We start from the raw sequence: 27,426 nt of genomic DNA, 5'->3' as shown, positions 1-27,426 counted from the left end.
TGGAATATTATATGGTATGGGATCAATGGTTAGAAAATAAAACAAATTAAAATGAACAAGATGGATATATAAGCAATAAGATAAGATTGTTAAAAAATAGACGTATTAGATAATATTTACAAGAAAATGTGATTGTTGTTATATTGGTAAGCAAAGCATTAATTATAATTGTAAGCACAAGAAATATGTACCTAGTCAACAACACGGTTGAAATGGAATGGAATTATTGTACATATAAAATAAAATAAAAATTTGGAAAATAAAATAAATGCTTATTAAACACTTGTATTGTCTGGATCAATTTACTTATACAAAATAATAATAAAACACTAGTAGTAATAATAATACTAATAAAAATAGTCATTAATAATAATAGTACTAATGTTTACTTATATACAATAAGGGCTACCTGTACCTTTTTCTATCCTTTTCACTTCATTTTCCTGTAGATATATCTTGTGTTGTGAAAGCACAACTCACCTTCCCACGCCTACTTGGCAAAGCCACTTGGATAATGTGAAAGTAAACTAACAATGTCAACAGCATATAAAGAAAATTTGTATAAGATGTTTTATAGATGGCATTTTGAACCGGCAAGACTGGCAAAGATGTTTAAAGACAAGTCATGCTGGAATGCTGGAAATGTCACCAGACACCCGGAACCTATTACCATATGTGGTGGACATGTAACAAGAAGCTAAAAGATATTGGACAAAAATACACATATGGTTGGAAAAAGATAATAAAACAACACATAGACTTAAAACCTGAGATGTTTTTATTGGGGATTTTACCCAAAAAATTATAGTAAAGAAAAAAACATATTTAATCATACCCATATAAACAACCACTAGAATTGTATTTGCTCAAAATTGGAAAAATGAAAAGATTCCGACAGAGGAAGGGGTGATCATGAAAATATTGGAATGTGCAGAAATGAATAGATTAACATTGGCAATTAAAGAACAAGAAGAAGCGGAATATGATATGGGATTTATTTTATAAATGGTTGGAAAATAAAGTAAGAAGTTCAATGAATATTGTTATAATGATAAGATATATAAGGTTGGGTGGTTTTTAATATGAATGTAATCATGGTAAGAAATGTATACTAAATATAAATATTGGCACAAGATATATATACCCAGTTGACACACTGTTTAACTGAAACATGGATTTGTTGGAAAATACAATGAAATATATATATATATTTAAAAAAGGATAATGTGAGGCAGGGGTCGCCAACCTTGGACCTCAGGGACCACCAAACTCATAATTTTAAATCCCGCAGACCAGAGACCCTGGGAAAATCCCCCCAAAAGTCTGCAGGAAAATTCCTCACCCCCATTTTCCTACCGATCAATCGTTCTTTATTTGGGATCGCAGGCTACCATCTCCAGCTCCGTTCTCAGGGGGTCTAAGAGAGAGACTTTTGGCTTCATGCAAGGAAAACAGCAGAAGCCACAGAAGTCTTCTTTCTCTCCCCCAAATTCTGTCACGATGAGTCTTTGCGAGACTTGTCATGCTGACATAGCCTCTTGGAGCACGGTCCCAAAGACTCGTTTCTGGTGGTTTGTGGGGAGAGAAAGAAAGACTTTGGCTGCTTTCCTTGTGTGCAGCCAAAAGGAGAAGAAGAAAGAAGTGGAAAGAAGCAGCCCGGTGGCCAGGCCAGGCACGTGGGGCAAGTTCCCCCCCTCCACCCTTTCCCCCCTCCCCTCACTACCTCGTGTTGTTCGCAATGCAAGCGACACAAGCCTTGTGTTCCCCAGGGCCATGTGGGCAGCGCAGCCTTGTGTTCCTGTGCAGCCTGGATTAATTGCTTTGGGGGGGACATTTCTCCGCGGACCACCAAAATTTTCTCGCGGACCACCAGTGGTCCCTGGCCCACTGGTTGGCGACCACTGATGTGAGGGGACCCTCCTGTACCTTTACGAACAAATCCTCCACAAAGGGATTGGGCAATGACATCCTGGCCTGCTGTTTTGACACATGAAAACTGCATGCTTTATCAAAACGTGGAACGATTAAATAAGGGTTGCTGCCCAGGAGCTTAGAAACAAACCCCCCCAAAAAATGTCAGAAGCAAATTCTATACCTGTAAAGGCCCTAATGGGCCTGGGACACCATCTTCTTTCACCGGCAATTCACGGCTGACGAATAAATCCTCAGACCGAAGGACGTCGCGCAGGGGAAAGGCCGCTGCGCCGATCCGCGCTGGCTGAAGATCACAAGGAGAGAAGTCACATCATTCTGCACGGTTCTCTTTCTGACGTTACACAATCTGTATTGCACAGAATTCTCTGTCTGTGCTGCGTGTGTTTAGAATGCACACGTACAGCACAGTCTCTGGAGCGTTCATTGGAGGTTAACAACTGGTCGGAGTACTTGGCTGACGGACTCTTAAACAGCAAAGCCCAAGAGCCCAAACACTGACAAAGAACATTATCAATGTTGGATAGAAGAATTTAGTGTCAAAGGCATCACGGAGAATAGTCAATAATATTTGAGATCTCCCATCTATGTAGGTGCACGCCAGGAGTCATTATTTCCATTTTTTATTAAATACCCTGGCCAGAGAGAGAGAGAGAGTATATATGTAGATGTATGTATATGTATACATGTTATACATATATGCATGTACTGTATGCATATGTGTATGCATATATATGTGTTTGTGCGTGTATGTGTATATGTATCTGTATCTCTCTGTCTCTCTTATCTCTCCTTTCATCATCTCTTTTATCTATCTATCATCTATCTATCTATCTATCTATCTATCTATCTATCTATCTATCTATCTATCTATCTATCATCTATTTCTCTATTCTCTCTTTTCATCTCTCTCCTTTCATCATCTCTCCTTTTGTCTGTCTGTCTGTCTGTCTATCTATCTATCTATCTATCTATCTATCTATCTATCTATCATCTATCATCTATCTATCTATCTATCTATCTATCTATCATCATCTATCTATATCATCTCCCTTCATCTCCTTCTATCTATATTATCTATATCTTCTATCTATCTATCTATCTATCTAATCATCTATTTCTCTTATCTCTCCTTTCATCCATCTATCTCTATCTTTCCTTTCATCTCTCTCTCTCTCCTTAGCTCTCCTTTCTTCTATCTATCTGTATATATCTCTATAAAAGTAGTATTTGACTTATGGCTATTGAGCCCAAAACTTACGTTGCTAAGTGGGAAGTTACAACAGCACTGAAAAATGTGACATGACCATTTTTCATATTTACGACCGTTGCAGCATCCCAGTGGTCACATGATCAAAATTCAGACACTTGGCAACTAGTTCCCATCTATGACGGTCGCAGTATCCTGGGGTCAGGTGAGCCCTTTTGTAACCTTCTCACGAGCGAAGCCAATGGAGAAGCCAGATTCGCTTAACAACCGGTTTACTAACTTAAGCAATTACAGTGATTCACTTAACGACTGTGGCAAGAAAGGTCGTAAAATGGGGCAAAACTCACTTAGCATATGTCTCACCTACCAACAGAAATTTTGGGCTCAATTGTGGTCGTATCTCAAGGACTACCTGTATTTTATTGTAACTATGATTTCTACATGCTAGTCTATGGCCAAATAAAGATTTGATGATGATTTGAGAACTTTTTAATCCCGGTTTTACAAGAAAAAAAAAAGGGCTGAAATTGCTATCAAAAGCATATCAAAATGCAGGATAAAACACATGGAAGTGTGACATGAAAGGTATGTGCTAAAACCTCACACAAATAACATCTATTAAAGTCCGTTTGGGCCAGCCACCTTCAAGTTATCAAAATGTGGAAACATTGACCTAGCCTGAGCTACCAATTCTGTGTTGTTTTAAACCCACTGGGGTTCTGTATGCAACAAAATTTCACTTTAATGTATATTCAAAGTGACAATAAAGTTTCTGTTCTGTTCTGTTCTGTTCTATCCTATTCTTCATTCCATTCCATTCTATTTTATTCTATACTTCTCTTCTGTACTCTTCTCTTCTCTCCTATTCTATTCCTATTCTATTCTATTCTTCAATTCTATTCCTATTTTATTCTTCTCTTCTCTATTCTATTCTATTCTATATTCTATTCTATTCTATTCTATACTTCTATACTCTTCTCTTCTACTCTTCTCTTCTCTCCTATTCTCTTCTTCAATTCTATTCCTATTTTATTCTTCTCTTTTCTATTCCTATTCTAGTCTATATTCTATTCTATACTTCTCTTCTCTTCTCTTCTCTATTCCTATTCTATTCTATTCTCTATTCCTATTCTATTCTATTCCATTCTATTTTATTCTATACTTCTCTTCTGTACTCTTCTCTCCTACTCTATTCTATTCTTCAATTCTATTCCTATTTTATTCTTCTCTTCTCTTCTCTTTTCTATTCCTATTCTATATTCTATTCTCTTCTCTTCTATACTCTTCTCTTTTACTCTTCTCTTCTCTCCTATTCTCTTCTTCAATTCTATTCCTATTTTATTCTTTTCTATTCCTATTCTAGTCTATATTCTATTCTATTCTATACTTCTATACTCTTCTCTTCTACTCTTCTCTTCTCTCCTATTCTCTTCTTCAATTCTATTCCTATTTTATTCTTTTCTATTCCTATTCTATTCTATATTCTATTCTCTTCTATACTTCTATACTCTTCTCTTCTATACTCTTCTCTTCTCTCTTCTCTTCTCTTTTCTATTCCTATTCTATTCTATTCAATTCTATTCTATTCTATTCTATATTCTATTCTGTTCTATTCTATTCCATTCCATTCCATTCCATTCCATTCCATTCCATTCTAATTCATCCTATCCCTATCCCTATCCTATCCTATCCTATCATTAACCCTATTCTAATTCTAATTAATCCTATTCCCACCCTATCCCTATCCTATCCTTATTCTAATTCAAATTAATTCTATACCTATTCCCATTCCCATTCTATTCTGGTCCTGCCGTGGGATGAATCATAAATTAAATCCCCTTCCCCTTCCGTGCAACAGATTCTTCAGATAAGTTTTCACCTAGAAGGATAATATGGAAAACGACAGTACCTTCCTCTGGGTGCCTTTTTTCAAAAACACGTTAAAATCGAGGGACGACGTCCACCAATGGGTGATCATGGAGCCACTGAAGTGGACGGGGAATACGTAGCATTGCTGAAACTTCACCCCTGCAGTGGGAATCGGATTGACACAAAAGCAAAAGGATTTTCTAATGTCAACATTTCAAGGGTTGAGTGGAAGAAGACTCAAGAAAAAAATCTAAGATTTCTGAAGTGGTATTACTTCATGGTCATGATGTGCACTGAAAATGGTGCTTGGTTTCGTTGTATGAGGTGCAATGATAATAAAGTAAACTTAACTAATTAAAAAGAAAAAAAAGGCCAATCAGGAAAAACCCAGGATAGAGATGAATTCTCAATTTGCAAAGTAGCAGTTGGTGGTTTGGCAAAAAGCAGCATTTAACAGAATAACAGAGTTGGAAGGGACCTTGGAGGTCTTCTAGTCCAACCCCTTGCTCAAGCAGGAGTCCCCATGCCATTTCGGACAGGTGGCTGTCCAGTCTCTTCTTAAAAACCTCCAGTTGATGGAGTGCCCACAATTTCTGGTGGCAAGCTGTTCCACTGGTCAATTGATCTCACTGTCAGGAAATGTCTCCTTAGTTCTAGGTTGCTTCTATTAGGTTTCTTCCAAGAAATGGGAAGCAAAATGTCCAGTTGCCTTTTCAAAATAAAATAAAAACCAATTTTGATTCAGCTATGACCCTGGATGACTGAGAATCTTCATAGACATGTGGCAGAAATGGTTATAAAATCGAACAGGGCTCCCTTAGCACATCAAGTAGCACTGATGATGTTACCTAGTTTTGGAAATAAAACTTCTGCGTTCCTCATTTCAACCCTGAGCTACAAATATTTTACAGGGTTTACTTAACACCGCTTCTCTTTATCAATTTCTCCCAATTGAGGCCTAGCTATATATTTAAATTCCCGCCATGAAAATATTTCTTTAGAGAGTTGCTCATATAAAAGGTCGGCTTCTGCAGTCATGGTCAGTGTGGAAAAACTCCGCTCGGTCCAATATAACATTATGGGAAAAAATTGGATGCCTTTCCACCCGGTCTTACCGTCTGCTGAGTATCTACTCGAAGCTACGCGAACCATTTCCGTAGTCACGGCCGTCTGGCCTACCCCGTTCTTCGAAGTTCTTACTGGAAAGTGATACTCGACAAAGAAGGTCCTGGGAAGAGAAGAAATTGTGGAAATAAATGCGAGGAGATTCAACAAAATTCGGTATATTTAATAAGACCGGCCAAAACTTTGCAGCTTTAATTCATTCTTTAGTTCATCACCTCGTAACAACAACCCTGTGAGGTGGACAGGGACAAGAGAGATGGATTTTCCCAAAGTCACCCGATTGGTGTTCATGTTTAAGGCAGGACTAGAACTCACTGTTTCCTGGTGATTGGCCCAAAGTCACCCAATTGGCTTCCATGTCTAAGGTGGGACTAGAATTCAGAATCTCCTGGTTGACTGGCCCAAAAATCACCCAGCCAACTTTCTTGTCTAAGGCGGGCATAGAACTCACAGCCCGCTCTTGATTGGTCCAAAGTCATCTAGCTGGCTTTTGGGCCAAAGGTGGGACTAGAACACCCCATCTCCTGGGTTCTAGGCCAGCACCCCAGAACTAGAAGTCACTTAGGATTAGAACTCACCGTCTCCTGGAGATTGTTCCAAAGTCACCCAGCTGGCTTTCATGCCTAAGGTGGGACTAGAACACCCCATTCTCCTGGGTTCTAGGCCAGCACTGCAGAACTAGAACTCACTTAGGACTAGAACTCACCGAATCCCGGTTTCTAGCCTAGCACCTTAGAACTTGAACTTACTTAGGATTAGAATTCACCGTTTCCAGGAGATTACCCCAAAGTCACCCAGCTGTTCTTCATACCTAACGTGGGACTAGAACTCACCATCTCCTGGTTTCCATTCTGGTGCCTTCACCACTAGAGCAAAACGACTGATCTGTAGCCACCTTAAAAAATGGTTTTTGGAAGAGGTCTTCCTCCTGCATGATGGTTTATGGGGCTCCCTGCTCTCTGATTCAAAGAACAATTCACCTGGAGTCCAGGGAAGGGGACGAGTTGACAGGGCTGATTAAAACTCTCACCTCTTCTTAGCCAAAGCTGGCCTGGGGGGTTTCCCACTGGGGCTCTTTGGATTGGGGGTACTCTGAGCGCTGTCCTCGCGGGGGACCCCCCTTAGGGTCTCAATCACCACTCTGGCTAAGCGGATCCGGCCCAGCGTGGCCAGCCTGTCAAGGCTCAAATGGACAGCTTGGGTTTCGCCGGGGGCCTCTGGGAAGGCCTCACCAGGACGGGGTTTAGCAGGGGAACGGCTGAAAAGAGAAACGAGAAAAACGTCAGAAGCTTTTAAGCGCCACAGCTTTAGGACCACTGTTCAAGTGCTTGCAGGCCTCATCAGGGGCATGGTAGTCCTCGACTTTACAACGGTTTGTTTAGTGACCGAAATTAGAACAGCCCCGAGAAGAGTGACTTAGGACCGGTTTTCACGCTGGCGACTGAAGGATCACCCATGGCTGGGAGTAGCACCTCGACTTCAACCCAAAGGAAAGAACTGATATTTTCCATGCCTCCAGAAGTTGTGACTGGAGGCCTTTAAGAAGAGATTAGACCGCCGTTGGTTTGAAATGGTATATAGGGGGGGGGGGGGGGGGGGGGGGGGGGGGGGGGGGGGGGGGGGGGGGGGGGGGGGGGGGGGGGGGGGGGGGGGGGGGGGGGGGGGGGGGGGGGGGGGGGGGGTGTCCAGTTTGAGAAGTTTGAGGTCCCTTCCAACTCGGATATTGTTTAATGAAAAGAAGAGCTTAGGAGTGACATGATGGCAGCCTTCCAGTATTTGAGGGGCTGCCCCAAAGAAGAGGCAGTCAAGCTATTCTCCAAAGCCCCTGAAGAGGCAGGACAAGAAGCAACGGGTGGAAACTCATCACGGAGAGAAGCAACTTGGAACTAAGGAGGAATTTCCTAAGAGTGAGGACAATGAACCTGTGGAACTATTTGCCACCAGAAGTCATGGACGTTCCATCCCTGGAGACTTTTAAGAAGAGATTGGACAAATATCTGTCCGAAATGGTATAGGGTCTCCTGCTTGAGCAAGGGGTTGGTCTAGAAGACCTCCGAGGTCCCTTCCAACTCTGTTCTTATGTATTTTTACAAAACGTTGGGTTTTTTTGGCACTGAAACAGGCAATTCAACCTATTGGGGCCCAGGCTTCAAAAAAGAGAAGAGAAGAGAGTCCTGGGGGAATTGTGTTCTTTACTGACCAGCAAAAGGTGTATTTTGAAAATATGCAATGCTTAGGTTAAAGGATGGGATACGAACTGACCCTTTACTGGTGCACAAGAACAACACCAGAGGCTGCCCCATGGCTGGAAGAGAGTCCAGAAGAACTATTTTACCTGGCTCTTGTCTCCAAGGCCTTCTTTTTCCGCCTGGGAGGACTCGACTCCAAAGCCTTTGGTGACCTCTGATGTTTTGGGCCCTGAGGATGACTTAGTTTTCCAGTGCCGTCCTCCTCCTCCTCGTCACTAAAAATGTCGCTGACGCCGCCATCTGATTTCTGAAGGAAATAATCAAGAAAAACAAACAAACATTACAAGAGAATACTTGTAGCTCGGGGCTAAGTGGTGGGCTCCTTGGGGCTCCTTAACCTTGCCCGCTTTCTCGCAGACGTTTCATGACCCAACTAGGGAACAACATCAGTGCTAGAAGGGGAGAGGGGTTTGCTTTCTGTTTTTTAAACCCCACTCCCTTCTAACACTGGTGATGTTCCTTACTTGGGTCATGAAACGTCTGCAAGGAAACAGCCAAGCCCAGGGGTTGGAGGAGGAGGAGGAGGAAGAGGAGGAAGAGAATTGCGAGGTTCTTAATACTCTCTCTGAAACTTAGTTGTTTTCTTGCAGACGTTTCACTACCCGACTAAGTAACATCATCAGTGGTAGAAGGGCGTGGGGTTGGAGGAGGAGGAGGAGGAGAAGGACAATGATTGTGGGGTTTGATGCTCTCTCTGAGCTTGATTATTTTTCTTGCAGACGTTTTATGACCCAACTATGTGACATCATCAGTGCTAGAAGGGAGAGGGGTTTGCTTTCTGCTTATAAACCCCACTCCCTTCTAGCATTGATGATGTTTGTTGGCTGGGTCATAAAACGTCTGCAAGGAAACAGCCAAGCCCAGAGAACACCAGGGACCCCCACAAAACAAACATGATTATACACTGAAACAAGGCAGGGAAAACTTATGGAGTAGAATTTCTGCCGCTCATTCCGATCCCTCGACCAGCGGTAGACGAAGGACGTTCCTTATTTTCCAGCGGGGAAAATAAGCCACAATTTACCCAACGGACTCCATCAAATCCAATGTTAACCCAAACAGGAATTAACGGAGTGTATGTGGGCCTGTCAGTTTATGTTGGTTTATATTATGCCAACTGGAAAAAGATACTGGAGCCTGAAATACGGACATCTGATACAGCTTCATCCACAAGCCCAAGTTTGGAGACCCTGGATGAGGAATTCTGGGAGTTGATGTCCACTAGTCTTACAATTGAAGTCTACAAGTCTTAAAAGTTCCCAGTTTGGAGACCCTGGATGAGGAATTCTGGGAGCTGAAGTCCACTAGTCTTACAATTGAAGTCTACAAGTCTTAAAGTTCCCAGTTTGGAGACCCTGGATGAGGAATTCTGGGAGTTGAAGTCCACTAGTCTTACAGTTGAAGTCTACAAGTCTTAAAGTTCCCAGTTTGGAGACCCTGGATGAGGAATTCTGGGAGTTGAAGTCCACTAGTCTTACAGTTGAAGTCTACAAGTCTTAAAGTTCCCAGTTTGGAGACCCTGGATGAGGAATTCTGGGAGTTGAAGTCCACTAGTCTTACAGTTGAAGTCTACAAATCTTAAAGTTCCCAGTTTGGAGACCCTGGATGAGGAATTCTGGGAGCTGAAGTCCACTAGTCTTATAGTTGAAGTCCACAACTCTTAAACTGTCAAGTCTGGAGACCCCCTAATGTACCCCAATGTGTCCAAAGTAAGACTTTTCTAATCAGACAGATGACTTGTTAGTAATGGAGGGTTGTCTAAGAATATTACCACAGTAAAGGGGTTCCCCCATCCGCACACCTTTTCCACTCACCTGAGCCGTGTAGAACAAATTTTCCAAGAGACTCTGGTCGTAATGTGGGTCATTCAATTCACTGTCACACAAGTGACTCAAAGGGGAAAGAGATCCGGGAGGGGAGCCGGCCCCGTCCACGAGATGATCCGGGGATAAATCAGAACTGTAGAGATAGAAAGAGGGAAAGTTCTCCACAGGCACTATATTTTTTTTATTTTTATTATTTTTATTTTTATTTTTATTATTATTATTATTATTATTATTATTATTATTATTATTATTATTATTATTGTTGTTGTTGTTGATGTTGTTGTTGTTGTGTTGTTGTTGTTGTTGTTATATTATTATATTATATTATATTATCCCCAATTTACAACCATTCATTTAGTGACTGTTTAAAGCAGGATTGTCTCCAAACTCGGCAACTTTTAAGACACGTGGACTTCAACTCCCAGGATTCCTCAGTCAGCCATGTCACTTAAACCAGTGGTCGCCAACCAGGGGGCCAGGGACCACTGGTGGTCCAAGAGAAAATGTTGGTGGTCCACAGAGAAATGTCCCCCCCAAAGCAATTAATCCAGGCTGCGCAGGAACGCAAGGCTTGCGTCGCTTGCGTTGCGAACAACACGAGGTAGTGAGGGGAGGGGGAAAGGGCGAAGGGGGGGGGGAACTTGCCCCACTCACCCCACGCGCCTGGCCTGGCCACCGGGCTGCTTCTTTCCGCTTCTTTCTTCTTCTGCTTTTGGCTGTACCCAACAAAAGGAGCCAAAGTCTTTCTTTCTCTCCTCCAAACTCCGCCAGAAATGAGTCTTTGGGACCCTGCAAGGCCTCCTGCTCCAAGAGGCTGCGCTGGCAAAGACTCCTTTCTGGCAGAGTTTGGGGGAGAGAAAGAAAGACTTCTGCGGCTCCTGCTGCTTTCCTTGCATGAAGCCAAAAGTCTCTCTCTCTCTCTCTCCTGAGAACGGAGCTGGAGACGGTGTCCTGCGATCCCAAATAAAGAACGATCAGTTGGTAGGAAAAACGGGGTGGGGGATTTTCCTGCAGACTTTTTTGGGGGGATTTCCCCAGGGTCTCTGGTTTGCGGGATTTAAAAGTATGTGTTTGGGGGTCCCTGAGGTCCAAAAGGTTGGCAACCCCTGACTTAAACGACTGCCTCACTTAGCAACAGAAATTTTGGGCTCAATTGTGGTTGTAAGTTGAGACCTACCCCGGAAATATTAAATTTTGGAAAATTCCTGAGGCAATTCCCCCCCCCCCCCCCAAAAAGGGGAGCCAGACCAATATATATATCTCACCCGCCCAGCAGAAGCTCGACTGCTTTCTTTTCAGCATCCAAATCGAATTCTGAACATTCACGCCATGGCTCAAAAGAATCTTCACACGTAAGGCCAGAGTTCTTCAGAGTTCTGGATAGAATATTAGAATACAGAAAAGAAAGGAAGATGTGAGGGATCAAAAGCGTTATCTGGAGGGAGAATGCGATCCCCTAAAATGAGGTTAAGAACAATAATTCACCCAATAGGTTTAACAGGATTTTTTTCAGTGTAGTGGCACTATCAATATCTGTCTAGGAAAAAGGGCAACAGAAGACAAAGGGGCTTTTACATAGAGAATGGGATATAAATGAAAGTCTTAATTATTTAGACTGTTTTAAGGTATCGTTTATAATTTTCTAGATTTGGGGAACCCAAAGGTGCTTTTTTCAAGAGGCAATTGGACTTTTTTCTTTTTTTCTTTTGAAGACATTTTACTTCTCCTCCAAGAAGCTTCTTCAGCTCTGACTCGGATGATGGGGAAAGGAAGGATGGATATTCCTTGCAGACAGAACTGGTCACTTGCATCCTTGTTAGAGGGTCGTTGAGGCCACTTGGAGGTTTATCTGTGTCCTCAGGATCACCTGAGTGGTGCAAAGGGTTCCTGTAGTCTGCAATATTTTACTCTGGAAATCCGTTCCTGCTCCCACACCGTTCAAAGGGGGTTTATCCCAAATTGTACAGCTAAAAGTGTGCAGAGGTTCTCGATCCTCCAGGTCATGGTTGTCCCAAAAGTGCTTTTTTTCCAAGAGGCAACTGGACTTCCTTGTTCTTCTTTGAAGACATTTTGTTTCTCACCCAAGAAGTTTCTTCATCTCTTACTGGATGGTGGGGAAGGGAAGGATTGATATTCCTTGCAGACGGCTGGTCATTTGCATCCTTTGAGAAAGTCATTGAGGCCACTTGGAGGTTTTATCTGTGTCCTCGATGTCACCTAAGTGGTGCAAATAGGCGTGGAGCCTTCTTGGAACTGCGGAAAGGACTATGTCGTAGACTGGAGATCGGTGATGTGATATCTCTCCCCCTCTGTTGAGGGAGGGCTGCTCAATTTTGACATAGATGGCCTCTTGGACCCCTCTTCTTTCAAACCGTGGGGGCGGGGGGATATGACATCATCTATCTCCCGTTTTACAATAGTCCTTTCCGCAGTTCCAAGAAGGCTCCATATCCATTTGCACCACTCAGGTGACCCTGAGAGGACCCAGACAAACCTCCAGGTGGCCTCAACGACCCTCTAAAAAGGATGCAAATGACCAGTTCTGTCTGCAAGGAGTATCAATCCATCCATCCTTCACCATCCAGTCGGAGCTGAAGAAGCTTCTGGGATGAGAAGCGAAATGTCTTCAAAAGAAAAAGCAGAAAGTCCAGGTGCCTCTTGAAAAAAAAAAAAAGCACCTTTGGGACAACCTGTTGCGGGTCTGAGGTTTGAGCCTGCTTTGTTAGAGGACGAAGACTCGGACAATGGGGAAGAGGAGGATTTGGAAATGCCTTCTTCTCCAGGACCTTCCTCTTCGGCAATGCCTTCCTCCCTGATTGTGCCTCAGGTGTCGGCAGATAACCGGGAGGGAAGACCTGAAGCTAATCAGGAAAAGGAGGAGGGCGTATCAGAGTCTCTGACTTAGAATCAAGCAGAGGAATGCTGGCTTGATGCGAGGCAACGTCGCAGGCAAAAGTGCGAGCTGCGACGCAGAAAGAAGGGACGAATCAGAGACTGAGCTGAGGGACTGACACGCCCCACAGGGAATAAAAGTGGGTGTGTTCGCTCTGGGAACTTGTTCGGGACAACGTGTGACTTAGTGAGAGAAGCTCCGGATTATTCTGTGTGATTTATATTCCTGCTTTCTTGTCGGACTTGGCAGACAGCGTGTGAGAGACTGCCAAGAACTTTATCGGCTCAAGGAGTTAACTCTATAATTACTGGATTTGCTTGCTTGTTTGCATTCAGTTGGAAATTTGGACTTCTCACCTCTTTTGTACAGGTGAGACATAACACAACCAATCAGCTGGAGGGCTGAGAATCTCATCGACATTCAGATTTGAGGAAGGGACACGGCAACTTTCGGTAAGTCCATGCAAATATGCCAAGCGGTCAAATTCTAATCACGTGATCCTGGGGAATCTTGTAATGGTTGCTAAGTGTGAAAACTGGTCAAAAGACACTTCTTCCGATGCTTTGTTGTAAATGAATGTCTCTAAGTTGAGGACTACCGATAGCATAAATTGACAGATTGATTTTCGGTCCTCAACACCAATAAGACCAAAAGGAGCTGATAGCGGACTATATAGAAGGAACAGATCAGACGTCCAGCCTTTGCTTATCAAGGGAGACCGAGGGGAGCAAGTGGCCAGTTTTAAGTTTCTGGGTGTTACCCTAAAAGAGGACCTGACCTAGGGGTGCTCACATTGCAGCTCCGGTCAAAAGGGCCCAGCAGAGATTAGACTACCTGAGACTTCTCAAAAAACAACAACTGGATTAAAAAACTGCTGGTGACCTTCTACCGCTGCCCCATAGGGAGTATCTTAGCTTACTGCACATCTGTGTGGGGTTTGCCAGTTACACAGGGGCAGATAGGACAGCGGTCCAGAGGGTGAACATCATTGCCCAAAAGATCATTGGTTGCCCTCTCCCCTCTTTGGAAGAGCTTTAAGAAAGTTCAAAACATTTTCAAAGATCCATCTCATCCTGGGAACCCCCCTTTTTTTTTTAACTATTACCACCTGGCAGACAGTACAGGACAATAATAAAAACAAGGACAAACAGGCTGAAAAACAGCTTCTATCCCAGGGCAAGCAACTCTATTGCAATTCTACTGTAGAGTGCAATATTCATCCAATAGCAGGGGTTTTCCATTCAATGTGTGGAGTGTGAAGGATGTGTGTTTGTGTTTATTTTCATGGTTATGATGTGCTCTAAAGACGGTGTTTGATTTCGTTGTACGAGGTGCAAGGACAGTAAAGTAAAGTAAACTAAACTGTCACCATTTTTAAACTCTGGAGACGCGCCGCATCCCATTTTCTTGAGAGACTCAAACCTCCCCTCTTGCCACTCACTTTCCAGCTTGTCGGGAGAGGTCCGGCTTTGCAGGAAGTTGAGCCTCATAGCGTTCGATGACGGGATCCGGATTAGATGTCATGACGGACACAGCCATGGCGTTTCGCAGCCGGTTCCCTCGATCCAAAAGGTCTCGAAAGAAGAGAAAGGAAATCCAGATGAAAAAAAAAACAACACAAAGGAACCATCCACTCTGCCCGACTGCAACCCTCTTTTTAGGATCAAAGGCAATATGTCCTTTAAAAAAAAAATACTGATAGTCCTCGACTTATGACCACAATTGAGCCCAACGTTTCTGCTGCTAAGCAAGACGGTTGTTAAGTGAGTTTTACCCCGCTTTACTGCCTTTCTTGCCATAGTTGTTAAGTGAATCGCTTCAGTTGTTAAGTGAGCAGCACGGTCATTAAGCAAATCTGTCACCTTCAAGAAGTGAGGGGAGCCAAATGTCAACTCATAAAATATTTCTATGGTCTTTTAGAGTTGCCATTAAAAAGGGGGGGGGGGGGAAGGGGTTTGAAAGACCAGAGCGGCAGCTCGGAAATGGAAAGTACATTCCATCAATAGTTTTTCAAAGATAGTAACTAGGGGACTGAAGTGTCTGCCGGGCAAATATCCAACTGGAGAGCATGATTGAGGACTTGTAGCTAGGGAGGTGTCCCATTGGAGAATATGAATTACGATACACTCAGAAAGATGGGAGGGAAAACCAGGGTCAAGGGTGAAAATGAATTATGTATCTTAGAGTTGGCTCCACCCAGGCAGTGCCGGACACGTTAACTCCCAATAAATCTGTTCAGAGTTTTGGAAGGTTGGCTTGAGACTCAGGATTTAATTGGGGGGGGGGGGTAACTGCCGGCATCCCCCCCTCCCTTTCTGTTGGCAACTCTAAAAAGACCATAGAAATATTTTATGAGTTGACTTTGCTTGTCAGGAACTCACAAAAGGGGACTGGCAAGACCTCGGGATGCTGCAACCATCGTAAGTACGTGCCAGTTTCCAAAATGTCTGAATTTTGATCACGTGACCATGCTGGGGAATGCTGAAAGGGTTCTAAGTCTGAGAAACGGTCATAGTCAGTTCTTAAGTTCGAATGGTCGCTAAATGGATGGTTGTAAGTCGAGGACTACCTGCACAGCAGCGGTCCGCACCAGCTTACCTGCAAGGAGATCTTGCGCAGCTGGGCTGTTGCAAGAAAGGACACGGGCAGGCCTCGTGCTTTCCTTGCCTGGCTTGATTTGTGCATCTGGATCAGAGTTGCTCGGAAACATTTTTGGTGGCCTGGGATCCTTGGCGCTCAGGATGTAATCCAGGTGTGGGTGAGACCCACCAATACTTCTTTGGATATTCTCCGAGTTCTCCTGGAAATATAAGTGATCTTTCCCCCTGAAATGGGGGAAAAAACAAGGGCTACCAACCTGCCTTCCATGGACGACCTGGATACTGCAGGAGTCAAAAAGGGGGCTGTGAAAATATCTACAGAAAATATCTACAGAAATATCACATCCCGGACAAAAACTGTTTCAACTCCTACCCTCAAAACGATGCTATAGAGCCCTGCACACCACAACAACTAGACACAAGGACAGTTTTTCCCCCCGAACGCCATCACTCTAATAAACAACTAATTCCCTTACACTGTCCAACTATTTACAAAGTCTGCACTACTATTACTATTAATCTTCTCCTCACTCCTTATTGCTCATCCCCTCCCACTTGTGACTGTAGGACTGTAACTTTGTCGCTTGTATCCTTATGATTTATGTTGACTGTTTCCTAATATAATTTGATTGCTTATTGTACCCTATGATTATTATTAAGTGTTGTACCTGATGATTCTTGACTTTTGATGAATGTATCTTTTCTTTTATGTACACTGAGAGAATTTGCACCAAGACAAATTCCTTGTGTGTCCAATCACACTTGGCCAATAAAGAATTCTCTTCTCTCCTATTCTCTTCTCTTTCTCGTCCTTTCCCTTCCCTTCCCTTCCATCCTATCCTATCCTATCCTATTATTGACCCTGAGGACACAGGTAAACCTCCAAGTGGCCTCAACGACCTTCTAAAAAGATGCAAATGACCAGCTGTCCACAAGGAGTATAAATCCTTCCATCCTTCACCATCCAGTCAGAGCTGAAGAAGCTTCTTGGATGAGAAGCGAAATGTCTTCAAAAGAAAACCGGAAAGTCCAGTTGCCTCTTGAAAAAGCACCTTTGGGACAACCAGGACCTGGAGGACTGAGAATCTCTACAGACTTTTAGATATATAATTTTGGATGAACACCCTTTGAATGGTGTGGGAATAGGAACGGATTTCCAGAGGAAAAATTTGCAGGAACCAGGAGCATACTAAGGTGACCCTGAGGACACAGATAAACCTCCAAGTGGCTTCAACAACCCTCTAAAAAGAATGCAAATGACCAGCTGTCCGCAAGGAATATAAATCCTTCCCTTCCTCACCATCCAGGAAGAGCTTTAGAGGAGAAGCAAAATGTCTTCAAAGAAAAACCAGGCGCCTCTTGAAAAAGCACCTTTGGGAGTGAGATGTCTAGTTTTATACGATTCAGCACCTCTCTGGCTGTCCATGGTATAGGCAATAGCCCTTAGACTTATATACCGCTTCCCAGTGCTTTCCCGCCTCTCTCTCTAAGCGGTTTACAGAGTCAGCCTCTTGTCCCCCCCAACAATCTGGGTCCTCATTTTACCCACCTCGAGTCAACCTTGAGCTGGTCGGGATCAAACCGCAGGCAGTGGGCAGAATTAGCCTGCAATGCTGCACTCTAACCACTGTGCCACCAGGAAGGAGAATGAGAAAGGGAGTAAGAGAAGGAGCAAGGAAAGAAGGAAGGGATGGAGGGAAGGAGGAATAGCAGTAGCACTTATATACTGCTTCATAGTGCTTTCCAGCCCTCTCTAAGCCGTTTACGGAGTCAGCCACCATGGCAGGGAGGGAGGGAAGGAAGGAAGGAAGGGCAATAGCCCTTAGACTTATATACCGCTTAACCATGCTTTTATAGTCCTCTCTAAGCAGTTTACAGAGTCAGCCTATTTGCCCCCAACAATCTCCAAGCAAATTTTATTAATTTCAAAGACAAACAAATCATCATCAACCATTACATATTTGAACCTTTTTCCATTATAAATTTTACAAGTCAGATAAAACCTTATTTTATACAATACAATTCTATTTTAAGCCATTTCCATATGAGCATAAAAATACCTCTTATCCAATTTCTCTTTACTTCTCTTTACTCTTATTCAATTTCACTATTATTATTTCATCTATTTCTTTCTGACTTAGTTACCATTATTCTCATTCTGTATTTCTACAAGGTTTTATTAATACTCTCAAAAACATAAACACACAACAAACAAACATATAAAAAATCTTTTAGGAAAGTAATTTGGCCCCAGGTACCTCTCTTTATATGGACTTCAATTATATTCATGCTCATCTTACATATCATTACCTATTTTGTTTACCATACTATATCTTCTATATAAACTTCTCCACACATTTCACTCTTCATAATTCTATCTTATTTAATCCATCTTAATTTAAATCCTTATATTTGTATCTTTTGCCCATTCTTTATTATCCCTCTATCTCATTCCTTATAAAAAAAAAAAAAATTTCTCCTGAAATCACTAATCAGAGTATGATGCCTTTCTATCCTCCCCTAAATTAATTAGATTAACATTTAAAATAACACCTAATACCCACTCTGATTCTGCTTGGTACATTCTATCTACTAATTTTTTTCTTTTAATAACAATAAAAACAGAGTAATAAATCCAAAATGATTAAATACATAGTTAAATAATAAATCTAAATATTAAATCTTATAACATTCCCATTGCCTTTCCCTTTAATATTTTATTACATTTTAAAATCAATCATTGTTAAACATTTCAACATTTTAATTTCTTATTAACTCTTAAGCCATTCTAATTTTCTATTTCTAATACAGATGTTACAATACCATCTTATGTACCTTGCAAAATCTTTTTAAGGAAATTGTACTTTACACTTTGTCCCTAAAAAAAATTCCTCTTTTCCCATCTAATTTCAAAACTTTGTGGCTTTTCTCCGCTTTTCCCCTTTCCTTCTTCCCCACCAAATCTTCCTACCCCCTTCTTCTAGCCTCTGCCTTGCTGGCATCCCTTCTCTGTTGTGTTCCCTTTTTCTTTTGTTTACTATCATTATATTTATTTTGCATCTTATTTTTCTCTTTCTTAAATGTTTTTTTTAGATCTTAAGTCCTTCATTTTCCTCGCTTTCTTCCTTCCTTCTTTCTTAGTTAAATTTTGGAATTCATTAAAGATGGCGTCTTCATCTTCTTCTTGTTGTTGTTCTTCTGCCTCCATCTGTTGTATTGTTTGTTGATAGTTAACCAGCGCCATTTCTAAAAATAGGAAGGCTTTTTCCATACCATCTTTACCGGCTGCTTTTGTTTGCTCATATTCTTCCCTCAGTTCCTCAAAAGAAAAAGCCATTATAGATCTTTTCTTTTCTTTTCTTTTTTCCCTCTTTCTTCTTACACCAACCAAGATATTTCAAAAAAAAGTAAAACAATCCCAAAATCCACAATCCTCAATCAATCCAAGCCAAGACAAAATTCTCCCTTTCTCTTCCAGGGGTAGTATCAGACAAAGGAAAAAAGAAAGTCCAAATCTGTATTTTGAAGCCTTATTGGAGTTCTATTTCTGTCTTTAAATCCTTAAGGCATCTCCTCCAACAAAATCAAACCAGATGAATATATTTTTTGTCCTCTCCCTTCCGACTTATCCCATAAAGCTAATTTTACCTGAAAAAAACAGGTTTCTCAATGTCCACTTATTAATTCTGTCGGGAAGGAGAGTAAACTTTCCTTTCAGCACCACCAAACTGCCGCTTTTTTCCTCTTCTAGAAGGTATCATTCAGAAAGTCATAATTTTCAGGAGTTTTGTTAAATATGTCTTAGAGTCCTGGGAACCAAGAAAAACTTTCTCTTTTCAAAAACTTTCTCCACTTCCTCCTGCGCATTCTTACCCGGCTGCCAGCTTCTTTGTGGTGGCCATTGCGGACCGCCGCTGCACGTCTTGGGAAAAGGGGGTTCTGCTGGCGGGGAGGGGTCTGCAAAACCCCAAACCCCTCTCCGGATCCCCTATCTTCAGCTGCCCCTGCAGGGCAGCCTAGCTCGGACCCGTCCGGATCGGAGCACCAAAAGCGGCTAGCGCAGCAGGGATCGCGCAGCTTCGCGAATCCCTGCCGCTCGCGAAGCCGACAAACCGGAAGTCCACCCCCAACAATCTGAGTTCTTGTTTTACCGACCTCAGAAGGATGGAAGGCTGAGTTGACCCGGAGCTGGTCAGGATTGAACTGCTGGCAGTGGGCAGAATTAGCCTGCAATGCTGCATTCTAACTGCGGTGCTCCTTCCTTCTTTCTTTTTCTTTCTTTCTTTCTTTCTTTCTTTCTTTCTTTCTTTCTTTCTTTCTCTTTCTTTCTTTCTTTCCTTCCTTCCTTCCTTCCTTCCTTCCTTCCTTCCTTCCTTCCTTCCTTCCTTCCTTCCTTCCTCCTTTCCTTTCCTTTCCTTTCCTTCCCTCCTTCCCCTTCTCTCCCTCCCTCCATTCCCAGTAGCATTACCACTTCGACTTATATACCGCTTCCCAGTGCTTTCCCGCCTCTCTCTAAGCGGTTTACACAGTCAGCCTCTTGTCCCAACAATCGGGGTCCTCGTTTTACCGACCTCGGAAGGACGGAAGGCTGAGTCGACCTGGAGCCTGGGGAGATTCGAACTGCCAAATTGCAGGCAGGCAGAAGTCGCCCACAGTACCGCATTCCAACCACAGCGCCACCACGGCTAAATAATTTACAACAGCAATGTAACGTAACAACACAACATAAACTATAACACAACACACATATATACACCTATGTCCGCATTAAAAGCATAGCTATCCTATGAAGCAAGCCTTTTCCCAAAGATGGCAAATAGACATTTTTGAGATATTGGGCCGGTTTTTTTTTGTTTTAAATCCCAGTAGACAGAAAATAAAAATTAAAAACAAACCCACACACCTTGGAGTACTCGCTCTGCTGCTGCCCAGGGATTCTCTTCCGTGGACGTGGGTGCCAGATGGTCTGTGGAGCTGAGACGGAGTGAGGGAGGGGCTCAAATCGGCAGAATCTTTGTTCAGGTTTGCGTTGTGGACGGTGTGGTTGCATTCGTACTCCTCGGCGAGAGGTTCCAGGAACAGGGATACCTGCAAGGTGTCATTTTAAGCAGGCCTGTCAGAACACGCCCCTGTTCCCACATACGGATCTGACACAGGTCCTCATCCACTTACGGCCACAATTGAGCCCAAAATTGTCGTTGCTAAGTGAGAAAGGTGTTAAGTGAGTCTTGCCCCATTTTAGGACCTTTCCTGCTGAGCGTTGTTAACTTGAATCGACCGTCATTCATGTGAGTCAGTTGTCAAGCATCGAAACGTTGCAAAGCAAAAGGGAATAGAAGGGGAACCTACCAAAATTGCAGATGATACTAAGCTGGCAGGAATAGCTAACACCCAAGAAGATAGGCTCAAGATCCAGATGGATCTTGACAGACTACAACACTGGGCCATATCTAACAAAAGGAAATTCAATGTAGAGAAAAGTAAAGTCCTACACTTAGGCAAGAAAAACCCAAAGGACACGTATAGATTGGGTGAAACCAGGCTCAATAGCAGGAACTGGGAGAGGGATCTTGGAGTCTTAGTGGACAACCAGCTAAATAGGAGCCAGCCGTGTGCAGCAGCAGCCAAAAAAGCTAATGCAATCCTAAATTGTATTAATAGAGGGATACAATCAAGATCAAGGGAGGGACTAATACCACTCTGTAAAGCCTTAGTAAGACCACACCTAGAGTACTGCATCCAGTTTTAGTCACCACATTATTAAAAAAAGATGTTGGGACTCTAGAGTGCTGAGAAGATCAACCAGGATGATTAGGGGACTGGAGACTAAAACATATGAAGAACAGTTGCAGGAACTGGTCATGGCAAGTCAGGGGACACAGGATAGCAGTCTCCCAATATCTGAAGGACTGCCCCAGAGAGGAGGGGGTCAACTATTTTCCAAAGCCCCTGAAGGCCAGACAAGGAATAATGGATGGAAACTGATCAACCTGGAAATAAGGAGAAACTTTCTGACAGTGAGAACAACCAACCCATGGACAGAAGTTGCCTTCAGAAGTTTCAGAAGGCTTTCAAGAAGAGACTGGACTGTCATCTGTCAGAAACGGTATAGGGTCTCCTGCTTGGGCGGGGGGTTGGACTAGATGACTCCAAGGTCCCTTTCAACTCTATTCTGATTGATTCAACCAAGAAATAAGGAGGAATTTTCTGACAGAACAACCAACCCATGGACAGAAGTTGCCTTCAGACGTTGTGGGAGCTTCATCCCTGGAGGCTTTCAAGAAGAGACTGGACTGCCATCTGTCAAAAATGGTGTAGGGTCTCCTGATTGGCAGGGGGTTGGACTAGATGACCTACAAGGTCCCTTCCAACTCTGATTATTTGCTATCTGTTAAAACGTTCATGAAGTCAGTTTTGCCCCATTTCACGAACTTTCTTGCCCCCGTTGCTAAGCGAATCACTGCGATTATTAAGTGAGCAAAACGGTTGGGAAGAGAATGTAGAATTGGCTCATCTGAAGGTTGCCAAAGGGGACCACGTGATCCAGGGACACGGCGAAAGTCATAAATAGGAGTCAGATGCCAATCGCCTGGATTTTGATCACAAAAGGTGATCGCGAAAGTTGACCCTGGGACACTCCAACCATCGTAAATAGGAATCAAATATAATTGATATTATTGCTGGAATAATTTGCTAAACGTAAATAGATGAATATTATATTGTTTGTACTAAAATGAGATCAGAAAGAGACTTTGTTTTAAACATGCTAGTGGCACAGCTAAGAATTAAAAAGGGGATAGATAAGAGAAGATATAAATTAATATGACCAGTAATGTACATTTACAATAAAAGAAGTGATGTTAAGAATATAGAGATTGACATAAAAACAACATAGGGGAATTTGGAATAATCAGGATGGACAATCTGTATTTATAGTAATATTAATTATGAAGTTAACAGTTTTAATATGAAACTCTTGTCATATTTGTTCTAAAATGTAAATACCCTGTAAACACACTGTTCACACAACAGCATGTTTGTAGAAGATAGAAAATTAAAAAATGTATGGCAAAATAAATAATTAAACCATGAATCCATTTCAAGTGTCCAAATTTTGGCCATGGAGATGCTGCAATGGTTATAAGTGTGAAAAATGGTCCCAAGTCCCCTTTTTTCAGTGCTGTTGTAACTTTGAACGGTCACTAAGCAAACTTCTGTAAATCCAGGACTACCTGTCGATCCTCCCCGGCCCCCAAAGATTGCTTGAGAACATCCAGACCATTACTGAGAGCACTGCGTGGGTTTCAAACTGATCCCCGTTTACGATACCTGGAGTGGAGGATGGGCCACGGGGGGGTGGGGGGGTGGGGGGGGGGTGAATATTACTCAAGGAAAAAAGTTGTGCAATACCTGCAGCTCTCCCATCTTTTCAGAGGTCGGCGAAACGATGGGGAAAACCCCACGGATTGGGTGGCTGGGAGAGAGCAGGGCCAGCCCCTTGATTTGAACCCGTCCAATGGGAAGGTGGTCGGACTTGGTCATCACTTCCAGGATCAGGGCCCCCATGTCTGCAGGAAGCAAGCAAAGAAACACACGGAGAAAAGATGACGACCAGCTGGGGAAACAACAGGTCAGGGTGTTAATTCTACTTCAAAACCGTGGGGGGGTGAAAAACCCAAATCTTCCGTTATTTAAGGCTCCCTAAATGCAAACGTTGTTTCCCCACTTCCATCCAACCATGATGGAGCAACATAGGGAAAGAGGAGACTGTCTGTAGCTCAGGGTCGAACTGTGGGGTTCTTTGGGCTTTCTGAACGGTTTTCTTGCAGACGCTTCGTTACCCAACTAGGTAACAGCATCAGTGGTATAAGGGAATGGGGGTTTGAGGAGGAGGGGGAGGAGGAGGACTGAGGGGTCCTGGATACTCTCTGAGCTTGGTGGTTTTCTTGCAGACGTCTCATGACCCAACCAGGGAACATCATCAGTGCTAGAAGGAAGTGGGGTTTACAGAGAGGAGGAGGAGGAGGAGGAGGAGGAGGAGGAGGAGGAGGAGGAGGAGGAGGAGGAGGAGGAGGAGAACTGTGGGGTCCTTGCTGCTCTCAGAGTTTGATGGTTTTCTTGCAGATGTTTAATGGCCCAATCAGCCATTAATTTACCAAACTAGGTGACATTATCATTGCTAGAAGGAAGTGGAGTTTGTGAAGGGAAGGAGAAGGAAGAGGAGGAGGAAGAGGAGGAGAACTGTGGGGTCCTTGTTGCTCTCAGAGCTTGCTGGTTTTCTTGCAGACATTTCATAACCCAGCTAGTGCCAGAAGACGACGGGATTTGCTCTCAATTTATATTCTAGTCTAGAATATAAATTGGGGGCAAACCTCACACCCTTCTAGCACTGATGATGTCACCTAGTTTGGTAATCAAACATCTGCAAGAAAACCACCATCATGCTCAGAGAACAACAAAGACCCCCATAAGCGAATATAACTGTTCTCAACTGTATTTAATCATTTCTATTTTTTTCACCCTAAAAAGAGCAATTTTGTGGGCCATTTCCAGAGGAGGCCTCTGTGGGCTGACCACATCCAGGGCACATCCATTCAACCTGTTTAATTGCCAAGAAACAGCCATACCTGTCAGGTAGGAGGCAAATTGTTTGGGCCCACATCGCACCGGGTAGCAGGTGGTGGTGTTCAGAATTTTCTGCTCTGGCTGGGAAGCATCCTGGGGAACGAAGATGGTGCCGTTGCTAGTTTCTCCCCACCATCTCAGCCGGACAAGGGACGATGCTGGCGGTTTGGCGACCATCCATACAATTTTGCTAACGGTCAGTTTGAGGAAGCAGCGGAGTTGTCCTTCCACAAGAGGTGGTAAACTGGTAGAAGGGGAAACATCGCTGAGAGCTGCAGAGCAACAAGAGAGCACCCACGAAATTAGATTTAGGGTTAAACTGCCCAAGGAGCTGCTGATCCAGTTCTACAGAGGAATGATTGAGTCTGTCATCTGCAGCTCTATCACTGTCTGGTTTGGTTCTGCAATCCAACAGGACAGACACAGACTCCAGAGAGGAATTAGGACTGCAGAAAAAAACAATGGCTGCCAACCTGCCTTCCATCAAGGACCTGCATCCTGCACGAGTCAAAAAGAGGCTGTGAAAATATCTACAGACCCCTCACATCCCAGACATAAAGTGTTTCAGCTCCCACCCTCGAAACGACGCTATAGAGCCCTGCACACCAGAACAACTAGACACAGTTTTTTCCCCAACGCCATCACTCTGCTAAACAACTCGTTCCCTCAACACTGTCCAACAATTTACAAAGTCTGCACTACTATCACTATTAATCTTCTCATCACTCCTTATCACCCATCGCCTCCCACTTGTGACTGTAACTTTGTCGCTTGTATCCTTACGATTTTTATTTACTGTTTCCTAATATGATTTGATTGCTTATTGCACCCTATGACTATTATTAAGTGTTGTACCTTATGATTCTTAACTCTTGACGAATGTATCTTTTCTTTTATTATATACACTGAGAGCCTTTGCACCAAAGACAAATTCCTTGTGTGTCCAACCACACTTGGCCAATAAAGATTCTATTCTATTCTATTCTATTCTATTCTATTCTATTCTATTCTATTTCTATTTCTATTTCTATTTCTATTTCTATTCTATTCTTCATTCCATTATTCTATTTTATTCTATTCTCTATCCTATTCTATTTTCTATTCCATTCCATTCCGTTTTCTATTCTATTTTCTATTCTATTCTATTCTTATTGTACCCTGTGACTATTATTAGGTGTTGTACTGATGATTCTTGACTCTTGACAAATGTATCTTTTATGTACACTGAGAGCATTTGCACCAAGACAAATTGCTTGTGAGTCCAATCACACTTGGCCAATAAAGATTCTATTTCTTAAATGTATATGCTGCCTACCTCAATGTTACAGCAACTGGGTAGCTTACAGCGCAATAAAAAGTAAAAATAATTTAAATAAAGGGACAGGTGGTCCTTCACTTACAACTGCTTGTTTAGTGACCATTCAAAGTTAGAGGCATAGAAAAAAAGGGACTTATAACCATTTTTCGCATTGAGGACCGTTGCAGCATCCCCCACAGTAGAAATCTGGACGCTTCTCAACGGATTCATATTTATAACTGTTGCAGTGTCCCCAGGTTGTGTGATTCCTCTTTTGCCACTTTCTGACCAGCAAACGCACTGGGGAAGCCAGATGCACTTAACAGCTGGGATACTAGCTTAACAGCTGTGGGAATTCACTTAATAACTGTGGCAAGAGAAGTCGTAAAATGGGGCAAAACTCACTTAACAACTGTTACTAACTTAACAACTGCAGGGATTCACTAGGAAGAGAGATGGTGAAATGGGGCAAAACACACTGAACCAACGTCTCCCTTAGCAGTGGAAATCTGGGGCTCAATTGTGGTCATAAGTCAAGGACCCTCTGCAGTATAGAATACTTAAAATTAAAAAGGTGAAGTAATAAATTATTAAAGATTCAACATTAAATGAGCCAAGGATCTGATTCATTGAGAAGTAGGTTGTATGTTTTGGGTACTTACAAGGACCCACAAAATAGGAAATGGGTTTCCTACCACTTTCCTCCAGGCCCAAGTCTCCCTCCCATTGTCCTGCCCTCTGGGATCGCCTGGTGGTCCCCCATCCATCTCTCCAGCCGAGAAACCATTTGCATCAGCGGGAGAAGAAAGGCAGAGTTTCTCCTCCCACATCTTCCGCCTTCATCGACAGGGGGGTCCCCTAGGCTCACTTTGTCTCCTCGAACTCAGAACCAGTTCTGGAACTTCTCCTGGTATCTAGCCTGCCGCCGTTTCCCATTACATCAATTGAGTCTCCTTCATAGTACATTAAAAAAAAAAAAACCGTTTTCCACAAATGGTTTCCCACCACCTTCCTCTAGGGTCTCCCTCCCATTCTCCTGCCCTCTGGGATCTCCTGGTGGTCCCCCATCCATCTCTTCAACTGAGAAACCGTTTGCCGCAACAGCAGGAGAGACAAAGCAACGCCTCTGCTCCCATGTCTTCTGCCTTCCTTGACAGCAGGTTCCCCCAGCTCATTTTGTCCCCAAGGCAGAACTCGAACCCAGAACCAGTCCTGGAAGTTCTGGTATCTAGCCTGCCGCCGTTCCCCATTACATCAAGGTGGCTCTCCTACACAGTACATAAAAAACATGCCATTTTCCACAAGTGGTTTCCTACCATCTTCCTCTGTAGACTCCCTCCCATTCTCCTCCCCTCTGGGATTTCCTGGTGGTCCCCCATCTATTTCTTCATCCCAGAAATGCTGCCATTCCCCATTACATCAAGGAGGCTCTCCTTCGTAGCATTAAAAACATGGCATTTTTCCACAAGTGGTTTCCCACCACCTTCCTCTCTAGGATCTCCTGGTGGTCACCCATCCATCTCTTGCAAGCAACAGCAGGAGAGAGAGGGAAAAACCCCACAAAGCATCTATTCCCAAGGTTTTCTGCCTCCTACGACCCCAGGGTTGTGGGAAGGCGGGAAAGGGAAGGATCCAGGCCGGCCTCGACCTCCCTCACCCACCCTTTCGACGACGGACGGCCGCGGCCCGGCCCGGCCCGGCTTTACTCTTCTTCGGCTTCATCCTCGCCGCCAGGCCCGGAGCCGCTGCCTAGCAACGGCCGCCGCCGCCGCGCGCTGCCTGCTGGGAAAATGGCGGGAG

The 27,426-nt window shown here is 43.4% G+C and overlaps 1 protein-coding gene across 1 annotated transcript in view; it reads right to left on the bottom strand.

Moving 5' to 3' along the window:
- Nucleotides 1-27,426, bottom strand: part of C2CD3 (C2 domain containing 3 centriole elongation regulator) — a 90,237-nt gene extending 62,811 nt beyond the window's left edge. The window contains exons 1-13 of the mRNA XM_087965947.1: nt 27,288-27,426; nt 24,332-24,601; nt 23,115-23,272; nt 20,608-20,792; nt 15,703-15,929; nt 14,546-14,678; nt 11,477-11,587; nt 10,200-10,344; nt 8,472-8,632; nt 7,167-7,394; nt 6,127-6,239; nt 5,052-5,170; nt 2,096-2,218 (exon numbers count right to left, since the gene is read on the bottom strand). Coding sequence (XP_087822073.1) covers nt 2,096-2,218; nt 5,052-5,170; nt 6,127-6,239; nt 7,167-7,394; nt 8,472-8,632; nt 10,200-10,344; nt 11,477-11,587; nt 14,546-14,678; nt 15,703-15,929; nt 20,608-20,792; nt 23,115-23,272; nt 24,332-24,601; nt 27,288-27,348 — 2,034 coding nt within the window. The 5' untranslated portion in view covers nt 27,349-27,426. The remainder of the gene's footprint in view (nt 1-2,095; nt 2,219-5,051; nt 5,171-6,126; nt 6,240-7,166; nt 7,395-8,471; nt 8,633-10,199; nt 10,345-11,476; nt 11,588-14,545; nt 14,679-15,702; nt 15,930-20,607; nt 20,793-23,114; nt 23,273-24,331; nt 24,602-27,287) is intronic.

This window comes from Notechis scutatus, chromosome 5 (genome assembly GCF_049901735.1).
Source record: "Notechis scutatus isolate UNSWTSFEM ecotype Mainland chromosome 5, rNotScu1.2, whole genome shotgun sequence".
Lineage (NCBI taxonomy): Eukaryota > Metazoa > Chordata > Lepidosauria > Squamata > Elapidae > Notechis > Notechis scutatus.
Note: the sequence above shows the minus strand (reverse complement) of the source record. Positions and strands in the feature narration are given on the sequence as shown.